This window comes from Amblyomma mixtum, chromosome 1 (genome assembly GCF_055824585.1).
Source record: "Amblyomma mixtum isolate Tamu chromosome 1, ASM5582458v1, whole genome shotgun sequence".
Taxonomy (NCBI): Eukaryota; Metazoa; Arthropoda; class Arachnida; order Ixodida; family Ixodidae; genus Amblyomma; species Amblyomma mixtum.
The window spans coordinates 202,944,039-202,962,714 of NC_143012.1; the positions used below are offsets into that span (position 1 = coordinate 202,944,039).

The 18,676-nt window shown below is 47.8% G+C and overlaps 1 protein-coding gene across 1 annotated transcript; it reads left to right on the top strand.

The window, feature by feature from the left end:
• Positions 1 to 13,773: 13,773 nt before the first annotated feature.
• On the top strand, positions 13,774 to 18,285 carry LOC149370578 (uncharacterized). Its single transcript, XM_089578018.1, has 3 exons — positions 13,774 to 14,305; positions 16,905 to 17,102; positions 18,266 to 18,285. Exons 1-3 carry the CDS (start codon positions 13,774 to 13,776, stop codon positions 18,283 to 18,285), a joined length of 750 nt encoding a protein of 249 aa, XP_089434144.1.
• Positions 18,286 to 18,676: the final 391 nt, after the last annotated feature.

Genomic DNA, 18,676 nt, shown 5'->3' on the forward strand with positions numbered 1-18,676 from the left:
CTCTGAACTGAGACCTTTTCCGTGAACAGAGGGCATTCGGAATTACATTTAATGGACAAACACCTATCTGTGACGTAAGCACAATTCGGTCGCAGCGCTGTCGCCTGGTGAAGGTAAAAACTAGGAGTGCGACGCATTTGTTACCCTGAATAGACATCTCTCCAGCTCCATTCCTTCACTGTATTGATAGGCGTCGACAGTACGTGTCGAATGAGCAAGTAGTCCTGCAAACTTTGATTAAATTTTGCGAAAGTCATCAATGTGTCGTCAACTAGAAGATAGGCGGTAGCTGGTCCGTCGTTCGTTTTTGAAGTTGGTGCATTTTATTTCGATTCTGCTGCCACGCGTGAGATTGTAATGACCATGTCTTTTTTTTCTGGCAGGAGGGGAGAGGGCGGGGCAGTGTTTCAACAAGTGCTTTAGGATGTTCGAAATGCGTTTGCATGGAATGCAGTGTCTGGTCGCGCGGTAAGTTTGCAAGCTGCGTCCTTAAAAACTTCGTCGCTTGTGCAGCGTTAAAACCACCACGCTCATCGTCGGCCCCATCCGTACTTCCAACAACTTATGAAAAAACCAGCCAGAAAGACGGGACAGAGGAAAGGTGAGACACACCCAACGAATCGATGTGTCGTTGTGTGTGTCGAGTCGTTATGTGTGCCTCGTCTATCCTTTGTCCTGTCTTTTTGGCTGGTTTTAAGCATGAAATGCTTTTAGCTCCCGTTGTTCGCAGTGTGGTGACGTCACGCCGAGACCGAGAGCCAACATCTGGGCACTGAATTCCACTCATCCGGGCACTGAAACGAGAACATCCGGGCACCGCACGAGATTTAACGAGACTTATACGTGATCTGTTAGGGGCTCTGAGAGAGGGCCGCTTAGAGCAAAGGGGAGCTCCAGGGCGAGATGGGCCTTGGGGCTGAAAAACTCCTTCCGTTCCGTCCCCAAGGATGGCGCTGCGGTCCCACACTCACGCGTCTTGCGGAAAGCGATCAATCGCGAGTGATACGCCACAGCAGAAGACTGCTCGCCCCTGCCGACAACGCCTTGATTATGCGGCCGCTCCTGAAAGCGACAAGGCCGCCGCGGTTCGCGGCTGCCTACCTAAGCCCGCACTATTGCAGGCGATCGCTTCGACTCAACAAGAAGAGTGTGGTGTGGTGTGGTGTGGTGTGGTGTGGTGTGGTGTGGTGTGGTGTGGTGTGGTGTGGTGTGGTGTGGTGTGGTGTGTTGAATACTAGACCCATTTTGAAGGTTTTGACTAGTACCATCTGCAACCAATGTGTTATGCCCATAAACACTTCATGCTTACTCTAATCTCGGTTACGGGAGAGGCAGATTTTTTTTTGATAAGTATATGCCAACTAACCCAGATTTCAACTCTACGACAACGCCTGTGAAGTGCGATGTCACCTGCGGCTGCTTTATCATAATGTTAGCGGTTACTACAGTGCCAGCGGGCGGAGGCTGCATTATGCACTCCAGGATGTGTTTCTTGAGCTGCGTATGAAGCAGTTTGCTGCCGCTTCTATCGGCCCTGCTCCCCATTTGATAGCAACGAAATGACCGCAACAAAGTCGCATGTGCGTTGCTTGTAACGTGATCGATGTGGCTGCAAGTGGACAACGCTGGTGACTACTGCTACTAACATTAATCGTTTAGCTTTAATCGTGAGCGCTCTATAAGAGTGGGGTAGCGTTGAAATGGCTGCGTAAATATATACCACGCAAGTCTCTACTATACTTTGGAAAATGGCAGAAAAATTTTGTCATTCCCTCAGCCGTGCGCTGTAATGCCTAAATCCACGCCCACTGACGGAAATGAAGATTCTCGGCCACTGGCCGCGGCGATCCTCGGCGGTGAAAGCCTCCAAGGCATTGTTCCGCTTCTTGCGAGCTTCTGGCCTGCACGATAGACTGTGACTTGAACGAACACCGACTTTTTAGAGCGACTTCTACTTTCTGTTACTCTCCTTTCTCTTTAATTTTTTAATCCCTCACCCCCTTCCCCCCGTGTAGGGTAGCAAACCGATTATTCTTTCGGTTAACCTCCCTGCCTTTCCTCTTCTGCCTCCTCCTCCTCCTTATAACAAATGCTTCTAGTGCGACTGTACATGCCAGCACACCGAATGCCCGACAGATGACAAAAAGAAAGGAATTCGACCTTAGGAACAAATGATGTGAAGGGATGTGAAGAAGTCCTATTATAAAGGGAGGTGTAATGTTTGGGCTATCACAGCTTTATATTTCAGATAAAGATGAGTACAAACTTTTGACTGCCCACATTTTTCTCCACTTTTCCATGTTCCAATAACGGCTAGATTACAATCACTGCCGCGCCGGGGTGGATACCAAGCGACCTTGCCATCGACGATATTGACGTGCGTGCCGGGAGATGCAGTGTGATGCCAGGTGCTAGGCCTGATGAGCAGCTAACAACAGCGCTGCCTGGTGAGTGTGACTTCTGTTTGTGATCGAGAGCAGCTTTCGTGCTGAGAGCGAAGGTGATGTCAGGATAGAGGAGTGTGAACGTGGCTTACGCCCATACTACAGCTGTGCGACCAGTACGATCTGTAGGAAAAGTTTATTTCTGTAACCATAAGAAATGTGCGTGTATGTCATAAACGTCCAATCAATCGCAGTGATACAGAACTTTTTTCTAATTCGCAACAGCACTGCAACGTGCATTACTGTGCGGACTGACAGTCGCGAAAAATCTTACTTGAACACAGCACGGCGACAGAGGTTAAGTACTGTGAGTCAAGTTTCAAGTTTAAAGGTAATTAAAAATACAAGCAAAACAACTACAAGAAATTAGTATTTCACTATGTCTCATAGCTGAGAAGCCGCCAGTAGGACCTGCTAATGCAAAGTAACACAGTTTAAACCGGTAAGAAGGTAGAGTCGCTAGTTACTGTCACGTGACTATACAATGGCTTCAGTAATAACGACATCGTTAGGAACGGAGCATAAAATAAATACATACAAAGCACTGCCATGAGTGATTTAAGCGGAGTATATTATGGACAAAGATTAACAAAAATATCATCATGGTACACAAAGTAAACCATTATTTGCAAGGCTAAATATTTTTTATTGTGGTTAGGAAAGAATGAACTGCTGGGCAATGATTTAATTCCGTCTGGTAAAACATTGCAAGAGCCGTTACAAATGACGATATCGAAGTAGTTTTGGACGGAGCAGATTAAGACGCTCAGAAATCTTGATTTCATTAGTATCATTAAAATATTCTTTGGGGACGACGAAGTTCTAGATTAAGGCGAATTGCTTGATAAACAATAACTGACAATTTTAGTTTTAGTAATTGAATAAGAGGCCGAATATTTGCTCTGGAATAGAGTTGATTGGAATGGCAGCCAAACGACCTATCTGTCATTATTCTAAGTGCTTCGTTCTTGAGGTGTCGAACAGGATATAGAGTTGTGGCGTATTTATTGCCGATTGAAAGTATACAATAAGAAAGCTGGCTGTGAATGTATAGGCATAGCATAGAGAGCGCAGCATGCGAGGCTTGAAATATCTTGGTTTATCTTGGTTATAACCAAGGCTTGAAGTCTTGGTTATAATACGAATGTCAACTGATATCTTTTGAGAAGAGAGCGTACATGAACATGAAGCTTAAGATTCTCATCTAAAAGCACACAATGGAAATAACACGGCCAGAAAATGGTATTAAGTGGTTACCAAATTTAAGTGATGAAGGCGTAGATAGGCTGCGTTGGGGTGAATGAACTAGCACGTACGCTGTTTTTCACGCAATTACGAGGTCTGTTAGAAAAGTATCCGACTTTATTTTTTTTTTCGAACACCTGATGGATATGAAACGAGCGCGCTTGCATCAGGTGACCTTGAACCTTCGTGCGCATGCACGAATTTTTTTCCGCCTGCCGATGGCGTCAGTCGCTGGGACGCAGCATTTGAGTGAGGCAGTGCGCAGTGCTCTCGTCAGTTTTTTATTGCAAGGAAAATGGCGGAGTGACAGGAGCAGCGCTACTGCATCAAATTTTGCCATAAACTGGGCGACAGCCAAGTGGAAACCATTCGGAATATTCAGACGGCTTTCAGTGACGGTGCTATGAGCAGCACACGGATTAAGCAGTGGTACAATTGATTTAAAGATGGCCGCACTTCGGTGGAGAGCGAGCCACGCTCCGATCGGCCATCAACATGCAGAAATGACCAGGTCATTGCCGAACTGAACGCTGTGGTGATGCGGGACCATCGTGTGACTATCCGAGAAATTGAGGAAGAGGTGGACATGAGCAATTTTTCCGCACCTTCCATTATCACCGAAAATTTGTCCATGGAGAGAGTTGCGGCGAAATTCGTGCCGAAGCTGCTCACGGTGGAGCAAAAGTAGCTTCGTGTTGAAGTCTCACAGGACATGCTGAATTCCACAAACAGTGACCCCGACTTCATCAACATCATAATAAATGCTGACGAGTCTTTGGTGTACGGGTACGACCCGGAAGCCAGATCCCAGTTGTCACAGTGGGAGCATTTCACGTCCCCAAGACCATAGGAGGCCCGCCAAGTGCGCAGCAATGTGAAAGTGATGCTGACTGCTTTCTTTGACTCCCTCTGTGTGGCAGACCACTAGTACGCACTCCACAGGGTCAAACAATGGCCAAAGAGTACTACAGGGATGTCCTCCGTTGCCTACGTGATGCTGTGCGGCGCAAGAAACCGGAGTTGAGGTCAACAGGACAGTGGCGCATCCATCACGACAATGCTCCTGCACATTCTTCGCACTTTATTCTGGCTTTTTTGGCGAAAAACCCGACTCCTGTAGTTCAACAGACTCCTTACTCTCCTGATATGGCCCCTGCGATTTCTGGCTGGTTTCCAAAATCAAGAGGCCATTGAAAGGAGCGCGATTTCAGACAAGGAAGAACATAATGGCTGCAACGGCAGCTTTTTCGGAAGGGGCCTTTTCGGAATATTTCCCACAATGGCAGCACCGCTGGGAGAAGTGTGTGGAGTCCCAAGCAGACTACTTTGAAGGTGACTTGGTTTGGAACGCTCCAGTTAGGCAAGTTTTTTTTTCTACGGCCAAAGGTCGGATACTTTTCTAACAGACCTCGTATTTGCAGCAAGTTATCTGTGCTTCGTGCCTGAATATTTATTACATCAGCATTACGCTGCGCCTCAAATGTATCAATAGATTTATGTTAAAAATGCGGTTTCATCCTCTTAAAAAAGGCACTCAGTCCTAATAAGGGCGTTTAATGTATACCAAAAACCGCAAAGGGCCTGAAATAGATCCTTCAGAGAATATTTATTAATATTTTAGTGAATGAAAGGTCGCCCCGGTGCCTCAATTGTTGAAGCGCTCGACTAAGCCGGAGTTCTCGGCTTTGAACCTAGCCGGGAGGAACACAGAGGAATGACGCAAAACGCGGTCATGTGCTGGGCGATGTCAGTGCACGCGAAACATCCCCAGGAAGTCGAAATTATTCCGTATCCCTGCACTACGGCACATCTTTCTTCCTTTCTACTCTCAGTCCCTAATTTATCGCTTTCATTACGGCGTAGTTCAGGTGTCCACCGGGAAGTGGAATTGTTACTGCGCCGTTGTTTTTCCTCAAAAACCGAAACGAACCTTTATCGGCTATCTTTTAATATGGTTACTGGAAAATTCCAGTATTCGTAAAAAGCAGTAGTATACAACGCACTACCAGCTAAAGACGTATACCTCAGCTTTTTTCCTGCCTACCGTGACAGGGGGCTGTTCAGTTATTGATTCGTCGTAATACCTTGCTCAGGAAGAACAACCTGGGTGTCATACTGTCTTGCCTAAAAAGGTTAAACTTCAGTTATACCACGCATTACGTGCCCCGCACATAAGCTATTGCAGTTTGAGGTAGGCAAGCATCACAAGAGTGCTTATCGAAAAAATAACACTTCTTCAAAAAGGCACATCTGCTCCACAGCCATTATCGCTCATCAGTCTAGGACAAGACATTTTTTGGCAGAACACAATATTATTAGCTTTGACCATGGCTATGAACATCGCTTCTTGAACGTTTTCTATTTTTCTCAGCGTGGCTCCCAACGTTTTCATCGTTCCATGACAATGCTGAAACCTGAAGCTACGCGTTGTTCAACTCGCATTTCTGAACCCTGGTTTGTACCTTACATCCGCATTCATTACAATTGCCATCAATGGAACACGATGTACCAGTCTTACTAAATAAACTCGAACAGGTAGCCTTTAACTCGCTAAAACAGTTACGGTTACATTTTTCAGAATTGTAAACTGAAAACTATCGATTGTCGCGATAAATTTCCTAACATGTCCCCGTTTCTTCGTACCGTTTCCTAAATACCGCTCCAATTATTTTTTTTACCCCCTCCCTGCAACCAACGTCTGCTGCTACCTTGTCAACGGCTCCAGGGCCCAGTCAAGTTGCTGCCTGCAACTTTTAGCCCTGGAGACCAAGTTCTCAGATAAATAAAAGATTGAGTTGAGCTGAAACGTTATCGCGTCACACCCTTACGGGGTAGTTTAAGTGTTCCCTCCGATTCAGTGCAATGGCGCTAAGGCCTCCACTCACCGAATTTGTCTATCTTTGTATGAAGACTGCTTGACCTTGAAAACCCAGCCTCGAGCAGAAACTGAAGTGCTAGAGCATTTCGCCCAACCACGCTCAATCGACCCTCAGTTTGTTTTTTTCTGTCACAGTATCATATAGTCAGTGGAATGCAGCAGAGCGTATGAACTTGACAGTAGCGCAGCGACGCAGAACCACAGTCGCTCCGGCGATAGGCGGTGTGGTTCACGCCTAGTTGACAGAGATGGTAGACGGAGCTTCTTTGACATGTTCAGCAGACGTAGGCTTAACGACAGCGAAAATTCACGCAATAAGCAATTCTGGGCACTGAAAAAGGTTTTATGCATTCTATACTTTTAGTGCTTTTAACACACACGGCAGCTTTATCTCTTGCACGTGCATCGATTAAGAAAACATACAGTAAAGGCAGAGTAGGAGTACAGTCTAAAACATTTCCTCGCATGCAGATGGCGTGCTCCTACGTTGATATATGGGGGCTTAACATAACAAAGCGGCTCAGGCTAAGAGGGACGTCGTAGTGAAGGGCTCCGGGAGTTTCGATTACCGGATGCTCTTGAGCATGCACTGACGTCGTGCAGTACACGCGCCTTTAGCATTTAGCCTCCATCTAAATACGACCACCGCGGCCCGGATAGAACACGCAGCTAAATATCGCAGCTATTCTTGGCCCCTGAACAAAGGATTTATGCAGGAAAAAGTGCAGGGCCAATCTAAATATTATTAAACGTTGTGAGCGAGACGGGTTAATATAACGCATCATCAGCTGCTACTGCACTTGTCACCGTGCACATTCATGGGTTCTGACCGCCAATACTCTTCCCAAATATGTTTACGACAGCGCCTTGTAAACGCGAAATACTCAAAAGATGTCATTGTGCTGTGCGGTAGAAGTGCACCTTAACGATAACCAGGGGATCGAAAATTTTTCTGGAGCCCTCCACTATGGAACCTCCTTCTCTCTATTTCTCTCTCTCTCTCCTTTCACGACCACCTTCCCCCTTCCCTTACGACGTGGTTCGGGTGCCCGCAGATACGTGAGAAAATTAATATGCCATTTCCTTTCAATTTTAGGCGCCTTGTAATAGAGAAAGGCCTTATTTTTTGCTGTCCTTGTAGGTGTTAATTCATTTCCCGTAGTAATTAGAACCTAATTAGGGCAAATAAACATTATTCTTCATCAGTTTTTCGTTTCTCTTCCAGATACTGACTTGTCTGCAGCGGTTTTAACTAAATGTGCGACGTTTATTTCCTTGCTACTGCTGATTGCTGTGCTGATAGCTGTGTATTGCAGGAGGCGGCGACAGAAAATGTAAGTTCCGTGCAACCTTTAACGTGTATCCTTACACGTCACATGACCGCCTACGCAAGTATACAAATCGCACGGTTAGCCATAGGCCGTTTGGTGAAACTTTATAGAGCTCGCTGAAAAGGAAGCGAACAATACCCATACATAAATAATCAATTTTGCTGAGAGGCAGAGTAAGAAAAATAGCGCTAGCGGTTTAGCATAGCTAGGTACGAAATATTCAACGAAAGCAGTTTTCTGCAAGTGAATGGCATCACCCTCACGTACCTGAGAGTGCGATTCAGGTGTCCGCTGACAAATTCAATGCTGTTTACAACTTCGTCAGTGCCGCCGAAGATCTCCGGCGGCCTATTGAAATTGAAAATTGTGTTTTTTTTAGGAAAAGAAATGGAACAGTTTGTCACATATCGGTGGACACATGAATCGCGCTGTACTGGCCCTCTAGAATATTATGTACTGCGCGATGTCGGTCAAAGATCCCCAGGGAGTAAATTGGACTGTAAAGCATTTATTGCGTCCAGAGCAGGTTGCAGGAGACACGTACTAGACGGCCGCTAGCCCATGGCTGGCGGCGACCTCAACGCAGAGCTCCGAAGAGATCTCGCCTTCGCTCGTGACAGCCATCTCCGCGATGGACGAGCGCTGAACCTCTAAATTTCGATCTATGATCGAGACCGCCATGGACCAGATCTTGACCGAGCTCAAATCTACCCTCCCCGCGGTGGTCTCAAAACACATCTCGGACAGCCCCCGCCTTCTCCGTTGGACGGGGCCCATTAGGGACGTATCCCGTCCTTCAAAATTCAACCGTCTGATTATTGATTCGGACAATGAGGACAGCTGCCCCGGTCCTTCCGTCATCACCCCCTTGAAGGCGCAAGTAGCTGGCACTGGGGCAGCCAATCCCTCCTCCCCCCCCCTAAAAATTTTAAATCATGGCGACCCACCATAATCACAGGAGCTCCGCCATCTCCAATTCGGCCATGTCAACTTCCATAACACAGTGGAAGTGTAGAGGCTTTAAAGACTGCACTAAGGGGGCCAATTTCAGCCCTTACCTTGAAACCGGTTGCCCTCCGGGAGCCAGGCCTTGGCGCCACACTTTCAAATTACACGACTTTCCCACAGAATCTCGCGTCTTATCTTCTAGTTCACAAAGCCTACACAGCCAACTCAGTGGATCTCGACCTCCAACTCGAGTATTCCTATGTAATGGAGACTATCTTAGCACTCCACTGCAGGGACCCGCCATTGCATATACTCAACGTATACTGCTCTCCCAAACTCAAGCGAGTGACTTTTGCGGACCTCTTAAGTCGCGCGCTAAGATTAGCTGGTCGCGATTAACTGCTGATTGCGGACAACTTTAATGCTCTCAGTCAGCTGTGAGGGCATCGCAAGGAGGAGTCGCGCGGACGTAAGCTGGCGGAACTGCATCCACGTTGGGCCTCACCCTCCACACAGACCCCGTCCACCCAACACCGCTAGGAAACTCCGTGGCACGGGATACGTGTCCGGACTTTACCTTTACTCGCAACATACCACACGTAGACTGGCTCAACACCGAGGAGACCCTCGGTAGTGACTACTGCATCTTTAACACTACACTACGCACACGCCCCGTCAACCGTCCGAGAACACAGGCCCGCCGCCCGTACCCCAGATTGGACGAACTTCAGGCAAAATTTTCACGCATCTGATAATACAACTTCCGAGCAAGGCTATCCAGCATGGTGCCAGCAGCTGCTGACACACCATTGCTGATAATACAATACGACCTTGTTCATTCCTCAATGTTTCCCTGTCTTAAAACGCCTTCCATTACGTGATTTTTCCTGCTCGTAGTTTTCCCTTTATTGCTGTAGCGACTGATAGCACTAGAATAATGTGGTCTCTGCCGAGTGTCTTCTCCATGTTTTCTCAAGTTGCATCACGCGTATTCTTGACGAAGGTCTGGTCTGGGCACGTGTCTCCATTGAGGCTGTTTCCCATTGTCTGTGTGTAATCTGCGATGAGTTCCAGTAGCTTCACCTCTGCTGCTTCTGCTAAGCGTTTTCCCTTTGGTGTTTCGCTGCTTTACGCGCAGAACTACTAAACTTTCCCAGCATGATTAGGTCTCGCTGCTAGGCTGTCGCCACTGCCTGTCCAGCAGGAATGTAGGCAAGGAAAAGATGCTGGTTCAGCTCGGTAGGCATCGACTACAAATTCGGGAAAAACCTCCATAGCCACCGTGAGCAGATAATGCACTTAAGACTGGTTCAAACCTTTTCGGGAGGAAACGGAGACCATCGATGACGAACTCTGTTCGGTTCGGCCTTCAACAAGTGTAACGACCGACGTCATCAAGTGGTTGCGACAGATGCGGTAGCAAATCGCCGACTGTCTCTACTATCGAAGTCAGAGGAAATGAGAATTAGAGAGGAAAGTGTTAGCACCATCATTCACAGATGTTTAAAAAAGCGCAAGATCTGCAAGCAATCAGGAGAAGGGAACCTGTAATTAGTCCGGGGAGGGCAAACTGCCAACGCCAAATTCCACAAAGCTGTTCAAGAACTTACTGCTGCGCATCCTACGTGTTTGCAACAGTTGTACAGGAGTGAAAAGTGTAGTCTGTTGCATGACAACGCGCGCCCACATGCTGCGATCTGTGTATGCAACTTCTTGGCCTACTGCCGAGTAATTGTCACACACATCCACCGTCCTCGCATGATCTGGCGCCGGCAGACTTCTTTTTGTTCTCTCGCCTTAAGGGGGCCGTGAAGGGCAAATGTTTTGCAGGCTTATCAAATATTTAAAGGCGTTCGACGTCTGCGCTTCGAACGATCGCAAAAGAGGCTTCATTGACTCATTACAGCAGCTTCAACAATATAAAAAGTGTATTGTGTAACCCAATGTTACATTGTGGGTGCATAAAGGTGTTCGCTTCCGTGTCTATATTTGCTTGTTTTATGCTTCAATTCACCGAACTTTTTTGAACCACTTTATTGTATTTTAGTGTTTTACACGCACAGTCGCCTTTCGACGACGAAAAGCCCTCATGTGTATGTGTGTGTTTATTCTTCACCATCCGGAAGCACCGTCCAGAGAGAGCACCCTCTGATATGCGCTAACCAGTAGAAATGCACTCCCCGCCTACACGGCTTCACTCACCACTCACTCTCAAGAAGCACACGCAGCACCTCAACAAAAAACGACGGCAAAATAAAACCTCCACCCGACTGGACCTTTCAAAAGGTCCCAACGCACCTTCCATAGCCCGAGGCCACAGCAACGACGAAAAGAAATCCAAAAATGCAATAGAAAGCGAATATTATAGAAGTGACAATGAAAAAGTAAAATGCAACCGCAGTACAGCAGTATCTTGCCAGCCATGCATGATCACTGTTGTCAAAGACGCCGGCGCCAAAGGGCGAGTCCCGCCTGTAGTGTGAACACTTAGCCTGGACCGTTTTGGATGCCGCCAATTACGCGTATACAACTCAGCCAAAACCACCTCTTACATACGGTGGAGGTGCTGGATGACGGAGTCTTGTTGTACAATACCGCATGATCGGCTGTAAATCTTTTTTTTTCATAAACTGACCGAAACTCGGTGGAGGGGAAATTAAAAAACTGTCATGCGCTGCAGTATGTAAGTGGAAGGTAAAAGAGTCTATTTGGCAACTTTGTTTTCTTTGCCGAAGAATGTCTGGATGGTCGATCGTCATTCGGAGCATTCCTTTCTGACGTCTCTCATGTACAACGTGAAGCTTTTTTGATTGAACAATGGATACCGTTACCGCAAATACCGTCTTTAAATCTCAGCCTCGAGCGTCTAAAGCAGAAATGCATGAATGAATATATGAAGATCATTTGAACTCATTAGTCGCAAACACAAAACACCTGGTCTTCTATGCTGCACTACACACAATGTTTTTTACCGTTCTTCTCAGTTCAATACAGGCGTTGCTTAGTTTCGACCGAAATATTTTGTTCTGGGTGTCACCGTTCAATGTCCGCAAGCATTGCATTTTTCACTGAAGTAAATTCTCTCCTCTTTTTCTGTTCTCTCAGGAATCCGCACATGAACTTCGTCAATCCGCTGTACGACGTGTTGGCAGCAGATGCAGGAGACGCCTAGGTATTTACGTTTTGTGGCTTGATTATCTTGGTAGGATTTGGCGACGGCAGGTAACTCTTCAATGAGTGTCCTGTAAATTCGTTACTTTGCACCCAAAGGGTCACTGAGGAAAAATATAAGTTGACCTGCATGAATAAGATAACCTGTTCCAATGATAATAAGACCCTCCTCAACTAAATGTAAGCTATATAAGCTACAAAATATGAAATACCCGTGTCGCCATCACAAGTAAACTTCGCTAATGAAATGCGCATGCCGAAACAAATTTTTTGAAGCGTGGATTGCAGAGGTTCTGCTTCACCGCAGTTGACTCTTAAATTGCAGCAATGCCTCTTTTTTTTTTAATGGCGTCACGAGTTTCAATAAGCTGAAGGTGAGATTTTAAATCCAGTTTTCATGCCAGCACATGGAACTCTTGCTGCCGGACGAGCGTCAATAAAGAGAGAGCCAGGGAATCAATATTTAATAGGGTCAATATTTGGGTGCAGCTGTGCTTATAGTCATTTGAAATGCCCAGACACGCATGAAACGCTTTACTGCATTCAATAATGTCGGTATAATTATTTTCAGCTCCACATTTTCAGTTTGCTAGCAGTAACTTCATTTCCCACTTGTTATATTATTTCCTTCGGCCACATGTTCAATTTGATTAACCAGAATTCGAACGTCCTCTTAGCAACAATATCTTTTCTTTACGCACTTCGTTCCGGAATATCCATGTATTTGCGTGTATTTTTGTTTAACGCACATAGATTTTATTCGTTATATATTCACTCTTGCAGGCATGTCTCAGGATGTGAGGCTTCACATTATTGTTTTACCGAGTGAAAAGTTTCTGTATCCCATTGCTTTTCCAGAACATGATGGGGAGACAGCATTTCTTGAGAATCGGAGCAGCCAACGAAGCCTGCGACGTTTTTCAGAAATCATTCATGTACTGATGCAGCTGCCGTCAAGTGGGGACGCCTCTAATCTTTTAATCAGCAGCTACTCAGTTGCATCGATTACGCTTATAAATAAAAGTATGTTTTCGTCGTCTTTCTGCTACTCGATTGTCATAGAGTTTCTTCTTTTTTTAGCCATTTTTGTATCACACATTTGTTTAAATGGTAGACATTCCCTTGTAATTTTCACAAAAGAGGTAATAAAACAGGAGGTTGTTGTTCTTCATAGGACTAAAGAGAGAGAGATAGAAGAAATTTTATTACTGCTGTACGATGCCGCTTTCATTAATCTTGGAGGGTGGTTTCCTCTAGAGTTAGAGGGAAAAACCCATACCTGGTGTTATTCTTGCTAGTCTCATTTTGTTCTCATCATGTGCTATAAAACAAACACATAAAGAAAGAGTATTCGGGGCCAGAAACGAAAAAAACAAGCCCAGTTGATATTAATACTATAAACCACATGTTTAGTGGGTCTAGAGCATGTTGGAGTGCTACGCGATAAGTGTTGATCGCCAAATAAATGAGCCTAGTGTGCGGGCCCACAAACGCTTTTAACAAAACGAGAGGACAGAAAAAAGTAGAAAAGAGCAAAAAACTGGAACCAACTGTGTTATAGTTATATTGACCTATCCTGGAGGGCGCCACGGGCAACCCTAGCTGTGTATATAATGACGCAACTAATCTATTAAAAAGGTCTTCGTTCGGCTACTGCCGTCGTGCTTCCTTGGCTGGCTGCTGCTCTGCGTGTGCCAGCCGGCGATACAACAGATGACGACGAGGTAAACAGAAGTGGACGCGAATAAGCTACAAGATGAACCTGCTTCAGCCACCGGAATTCCTGCCAGCGCAGGGAAGGCCAGCCATTCCGTGGAAGCAGTGGCGAAGCATGTTTGAAAATTGTTTGCTGGCCTCGGGGAACAACGCCCACCCTGCTGATCGTAGGAAAGCGCTCTTGGTGCACTGCTTGGGCGTGGAAGGTCAGCGCATTTTCTACGCATTTCCAGAAGAACAGTCGTCAGCTTCAGCAGGAAAACAGCAAGACACAGATGCGGCCGATAAGACAACGACCAAACAGGATGAATTTGACCTCGCCATGGTAAAGCTAGAAGAATATTTTGTTGCCACGACTAATGCCATCGTTGAGCGACAAAGGTTCCGCCAGCGTGCTCAGCTGCCAGGTGAATCCGTGGATGCATTCGTCACAGCTCTTCGAGAGCTTTCTGTTACATGTGACTTCGGTACGCAAGTGGAAGAATTCATTCGGGACCAGCCTGTAGAAATGACGGGCCACCGCCAGCTACGGGAGCGACTGCTGCTAGAAGGTTCTGCTCTGACGTTGCAACGTGCGCTCGACATTGCCAGAGAAATGGAAACGACAGAACAGCATTCGCTGCAACTCGCTCCACCTACGGATGTTCACGTTATAGAGCGTCATGCATCACCAGCCGGGCGACCAGAGCGTTCGTCAGTCTCTAAAGCAGCGCTAGGCCAGCCGACTACAAATTTTAGGGGTTGTTTCCGCTGCGGCTCCCCGCGGCACATATCAAGTTCTTCAACGTGCAAAGCCAGAACAAGGACGTGCAACAAATGTGGTAGGCTGGGTCATTTCGAACGTATGTGCAGAAGTCTGGAAGAGCCAAGGCAATCCATGCCCATTCGATGGGTTACTGCCGAAGATGATATTAGAGTTATGACAGTTCTTCACCTGGGGCGAAGGCATACAACAGGAATACAGGTGGACGTGCAAGTGCACGCTGTCACTATTTCCTTGTTAGTGGACACCGGCTACGCGGTCTCAATTTTGTCCGCAACTACATACGAGAGACTGAAGCTTCCGACGTCGTTGCAACCATCTACAGCCACACTCTTCGATTTTTCACGCAATCGCAGTGTTGTGCGGGGATGTTTCGTCGCTCCCGTTGTATTCCGCGGTCGCCAAGCAAACGTGCTCTTCCATGTCGTGCCAGTTGGAACGGACATCCTGGGGTTGGATGCCATCGTCGCCCTGCATCTGCAAATCGATGGCAGGTGCGTAAACTGCATGACACCTTCGTATCGCCTCAGGGCATTCCTAGTGAATTGCAGGCCGACTTTGCACACTTGTTCGATGGGAAGCTAGGGCTGGCTAAGAACTTCATTCATAAGGTGCGAGTTCGTGAAGGCACCTCCAGTGGTTGCGAAATTGCGGCGATTGCCGTTAACAGTAAGAGACCAGGTGTCCGAGGAACTAAATCGTCTTGAACGTGAGGGTATCATTGAAAAAATTGACAACTCTGAATGGGCATCGCCGCCTGTCATTGTGCGGAAAAAGGATGGGTCAATACGCTTAAGCGTGGATTTACGTGAGCCCAACAAGGGAATTGTCGTCGATAACTTCCCGTTACCACACACAGAAGAGCTCCTGAATAAGCTGCATGGTGCAAAATACTTTTCGAGATTGGATTTGGCTGCAGCGTACCACCAAGTTCCACTGAGCCCTGAAAGCCGGGATTTAACAGCCTTTATCACGGACCATGGATTGTACAGATTCCGAACGTGTATGTTTCGACCTTGCTTCAGCACCGGCGGCATTTCAAAAAATGATGACTGCGAATTTACAATCTTGCAGGAATTCCTTCTGCTACATTGATGACATCATCGTTTTTGGCAGCTCACTCGAAGAACATAACGCGAACCTTAGGCAAGTTTTGCATCGCATCAGTGACAACTGGCTGAAGTTAAATCACAAGTGCATTTTCAGTGTGAGCGAACTTCCATTCCTTGGTCACCTCGTGAGTGATAAGGGCGTGCGACCATCGCAGAGCAATATGGAAGCCATTCAGAACGCGCCTGCGCTGACGGACAAAGCGACGTTACGTTCCTTTCTTGGAATGACGGGCTATTAGGCGAAGTTCATTCCTCGATACGCCGAGATGGTCGAACCTGTTCGTGAGTTGCTGCGAAAAGATTCAGAGTTCCAATGGGATTCGAAGTGCCAAACTTGTTTTGATGAAATGCGTCGTTTTTTGTCTGACAGATGCTTGCAGCTGTTTGATCCTGCCCTTGAGACCATCGTTACAACTGATGCGCCCGGAATTGGGCTCGGAGCAGTACTGCAGCAGCGGCGTGGTCACGAAGTGGTTTCTGTTGCTTTCGCTTCCAGGAGATTGACAGATGCGGAAAAGAAGTATTCCACTGGCGGGCTTCAAGGTTTAGCGTGTGTATGGGCCTGCGAACATTGGCGTGTGTACCTGTGGGGCCGTTCGTTTATTCGGCGCACGGATCACCAGGCCCTGGTAACTCTGCTGACAACAAAACGGCTGGGTCGCAGACCCTTCAGAATTGCAAGATGGCATGCTCGGCTACTCGATTACAACTACACAATAGAATTTAAGAAGGGCAGTGAAAACGTTGTGGCGGATGCGCTGACACGAATGCCCCAATTTGCACTCAGGGTTTACATGGAACCGGAAGGGCCTGATGACGCAGTGTGCGTTGTTTCGTCGTGCATAAGCCATGAAGAGTTCGTGGCTGAAACTTCGCAGGATCGAATGCTGCAGGACGTCATGCAGTCGACTACCTCGTCATGGCCGCCAAGTAAGGATCTACCATCAGGGGCACACCCCTTTCAGCGTATCCGAGACGAGCTGTCTGTCGCTGGAGGGATTCTTCTTCGTTGCGAGCAGTTTGTTATGCCTGCACCGCTAACTGGGCGCCTTCTGTCAGCAGCTCATGAGTCGCACCGAGGTATTTCACGGACTAAACAATGGCTACGTGAGAAGTACTGGTGGCCAGGAATGGACAGACAGGTGGAACATCTGATTCAGTCTTGCGCTGTCTGCCAATCCGTGGACAAATCGGCGCGACTAGTAGTGCCCCCGTTACAGCCGGTAGAATTCCCGTCATGTCCATGGCAGAAATTGGGCATTGATATAGTTGGCCCATTTGCGTATGCACCCGCAGATAACCGGTTTGCCATCACACTAATCGACTACTTTAGCACATGGCCCGAAGTGTGTTTCACGGCTAACGTCACGTCTTCAAACGTTGCATCATTTCTACTCAGTGTATTCAGCAGGGAAGGCTACCCCGAAGAACTTGTGTCCGATCATAGGCCTCAGTTCACATCAACCGAGTTTGAAGAATTCCTGCAAGAGAGAGGTATAAACCATACTTTTTCCGCTGTCTACCAAACACAAGCGAATGGACAGATCGAACGGTTTAACCGCGTGCTTAAGGATTACGTCCAGGTGTGTTTGCAGGAAAAGTGGCCCTTAAAGGATGCCATCACAGAGTACCTTGGAGTATACCGGTGCACCCCACACGCGACGACAGGAGAAAAACCTGTCCTGCTTTTGCATGGGCGTCACCCAAGAACTAAGCTGGATGTAGTCGGAGCTCCAGGTGCCCAGTTCTTCCAGAGGCCAGACATTGAGTTGCAAGCGTTGCGTCACAGAGTGGCCGAACATCAGCAGGCAAGCAAACAATACACGGATAGGCGACGAGCTGCCAAGCACGCGGCGCTTCAGCCAGGCCAACGAGTACGGGTCAAGTTGCCAGGGCACATTCCCAAAGGAGCTCTTAGGTATTCCCAGCCCTTGACGGTTGTTAAGCAGCGGCACCAAAACACCTAAGAACTGGGAGATGGCCGCAGGTGGAACCGAGAGCGTTTAGTGCCGTACCATAGGGAGCATCTGCCCGCTGCCGTCGCAAGTTTTCAGTTCGGCGCTACACGGAACTTCCTTGGGCCTCATTCGACAACAACACCGTCAACAGAAAGCTGCGCAGCTCAAGCATCACCAGCGAGAACGGAACCACCCGTAACTTTGCGACGATCAACGCGAGAGCGAAGGTAACCCTCGTGGTTCGCGCACTATGAAATGTGATTGTTGACAATGTGAAGTAGTCAAATGAGCCGCCACCTTGGCTCATTTTTTAGAAGGGGGGATGTTATAGTTATGTTAACCTATCCTGGAGGGCGCCACGGGCTACCCTAGCTGTGTATATTGCTGCAACGCATTACTGGCGCCGCCTAGTAGTCGCGCTCGGGAGGCTGGCACGCGCTCTTCTTCGCCAGAGAGCTCGCTCGCTAGTCGGTTCGCCGGCCGGGCAGTTTGCGCTGGCGCTTGGACGTTGTGGCAAAATATAACCCTGCCTACCTGCTTCTGTGACATTTTGGTGGAGCTTGCTGGGTACATCCCATGTCCGAAGAGCTTTTGGGTGCCTCTGAAGCCCCGCTACACACCGTGGACACACCTGTGCACAAGGCCAGCCGCCGTTTGAGAGGCTTAGCCCCCGAGTGTGGACCCCTTTTTTCCTTACAGCGAACCATGACGACTACTAGGCGGCGCTAGTAATGCGTTGCGGCATTGCCCCAACCGGTTTTCCCCCAACCGGCGTACTTCCTTCAGGCAGTCCCCATGTCCGCGCCGGGAAAACTGAGGACGGCGACTCTCGGAGGTAGAGCCGCCGTCTATGAGCACTACGAACAACATCCTTCATTCGCCGATTCGATCAAACATTCCGATCTCCGACCCCCCGCACCGACCAGCAGTCCGACCACTTTCCGACGATCGCCGCAGTTTTCCTCCGACGCCCCCAATCGACGCACCGACCGACCAACGAGTCCAACGACCTCCCGACGATCACAGAAGCTTACCTTCGACGCCGCAATTCGACGCACTGAACGACCCGTCAGTCCGACGATCCGTGATACGGCGCACTTCGTCGACGGT